General features: G+C 41.7%; 1 protein-coding gene across 1 annotated transcript; it reads right to left on the bottom strand.

Annotated features, from left to right (window-relative positions):
* Window positions 1-792: 792 nt before the first annotated feature.
* Window positions 793-1656, bottom strand: LOC309402770 (putative G-protein coupled receptor 141; the record flags this gene model as incomplete). The annotated part of the gene is made up of 1 exon (XM_081996698.1): window positions 793-1656. The coding sequence occupies one exon, from the start codon at window positions 1654-1656 to the stop codon at window positions 793-795; it is 864 nt and encodes a 287-aa protein (XP_081852824.1).
* Between the last annotated feature and the right edge of the window lie 273 nt (window positions 1657-1929).

The following is a 1929-nucleotide window of genomic DNA, read 5'->3' as shown; positions in this document are numbered from 1 at the left end:
TGGCTCTAGGGGATAACAGCCACAGATCCAGTCCTGAGGGGAGAGTGACATAAGGCAGAAGTTTTGAAACCTGTGGCCTGTTCTGCTCTTATTCACTCTAAATTCATAATTGCCACAATTCAGTGAGCTCTTTGTGGTTTTCAAATGAAGCAAGTAAAGGTGACGTTGTGAGAATCGTGTTTTCATATAACTTAATTTAATATACACTTTGTATAAGTGAAGAGAAGAAGGATTCTGCTGAAATGTGCTACTACAATATTTCACTCATACTCTATTTCATGCCTTGAATACTTTTTATTTGAATAGAGTTTGAATAGAATATAAACTATCTAAAATCGCTAGTACAAAAATCCTGTAAAGGAATTTCTTCCCTCTCTTCCCTTCTGTATCACAGTTGCCAGAACAAGTTGTTAGACCTTCAGAGAGGACAACTTACTGCCTACAGTGGGTTGTTGTTACTGAGACACTGAGGGAAAATATAGAAAAGAATGGATACTCGTGCTGTATTTGTTAGAGAAGGAAAGCTGAGGAAAACCTTAATGAAGTTTCAGGGCATGACTCTTAGGTCAAAGACTAGAGTAAGACTCGTGTCTGCCTTCAAGGTAGAAGATAAAAAACAGCTTCTGAAAGATGTATCTTACCGGTCTGCAAAAGCCAAATAACGCTACAGACCTGTACAGCCATGCCGAAAACTCAACACTCTCTCTAGCTCAGCAAAGACCCGACACTGTTTTATTTCTGCCAAAAGCCACTATTGACACGCTGCAGCTGGATTTCCTGGTAGTTCACAGTTCAGTGGGCTATTCCTGCTATGAAGCACAACATATCCAAGCAGCACATTGTTGTTAAAGCTAAAAAAATTTCATTATATGGGAGTAGTTTATGGTCTTTATCCAGGTGGCAGTTTTGGATGTAATATACTCTGAATACATGATGAGGCATAAAGCACACTAATGTTACCAAGATGAAGAAGAAACTCTTTGCCTGAGCCCTGAATTCCACATGGGAGTTGATGTCAGGCCAGTATTTCACAGCCAGTCTATAGATCACAGACAACTGGATTACGGTGAGCACAGCACAAACTGCCACCAAAATCCCAACCAAGCAGTAGTTTATGATCACCATGGGCGCCTCTTGCATCTCCTTGTGGAACTGAAAGCATTCAGAGGAGTGGTACGTCTTAGAGGTGCCATAGTACGAGAGAAGAACGGGTGTGATCACCAGGGCTCCCACCAGCCAGACAGCAGCCACCCAGGTTGTAGTGTAGCACTTCCTAAACTCGAGACGGAAGAGGCGTATTATGATGATAGCCACGTAAAACGCGAAGGTGGTGTACATGTGGAGGTAGATGATGATGCTTGCCAGCCTGCAAGCGAACTTCCCAAATTTCCATTCCTGTAAAATGTAGTAACTGAGGCGGAAGGGGATGCTGAGTAGCATAAGCGTGTGCAGCACCAGGAGGCTGATGATGATAGTGGTCATCACAGATTGCGATCTCCTTTTAAACAACTGATGGGACATCATGATGACCCCAAGGGTGCCGCCAGCCAGGTCAATGATGTACAGGGCTATGAGAACGGTGCGGAGCCTCTCTGAGGTGTCCGGCAATGTTTCATTGGAGGAATAGTTCTGCTGGGTTATGCTGCTGTTAGGCATCCTCCTAAACTTTTCTTTCGAAGGTTACTGAAGGTGAAAAATGGGAATTTTAAAAACAGACATGTTTTCTTTGTTGCTTCCTTTCTTGTTAACTATGGAATTCATGATTCATGAAAGGATATTTTACTGAATTGTGTTTGAAATTATGTCATCCCAGGTAGTATACAAACTTATAACTGTTGTCATACTGTATATGACAGCAATAACCCATGCCCCTCAGTGTAAAAAACTCATATTTTATATCATTATGAATGAGTTTTTAATACACTAAAC

Source organism: Phaethon aethereus (genome assembly GCF_964289735.1).
Source record: "Phaethon aethereus genome assembly, chromosome: 2".
NCBI lineage: Eukaryota > Metazoa > Chordata > Aves > Phaethontiformes > Phaethontidae > Phaethon > Phaethon aethereus.
The sequence above is the reverse complement of the archived record's forward strand: the minus strand, read 5'-3'. Positions and strand labels throughout refer to the sequence as shown.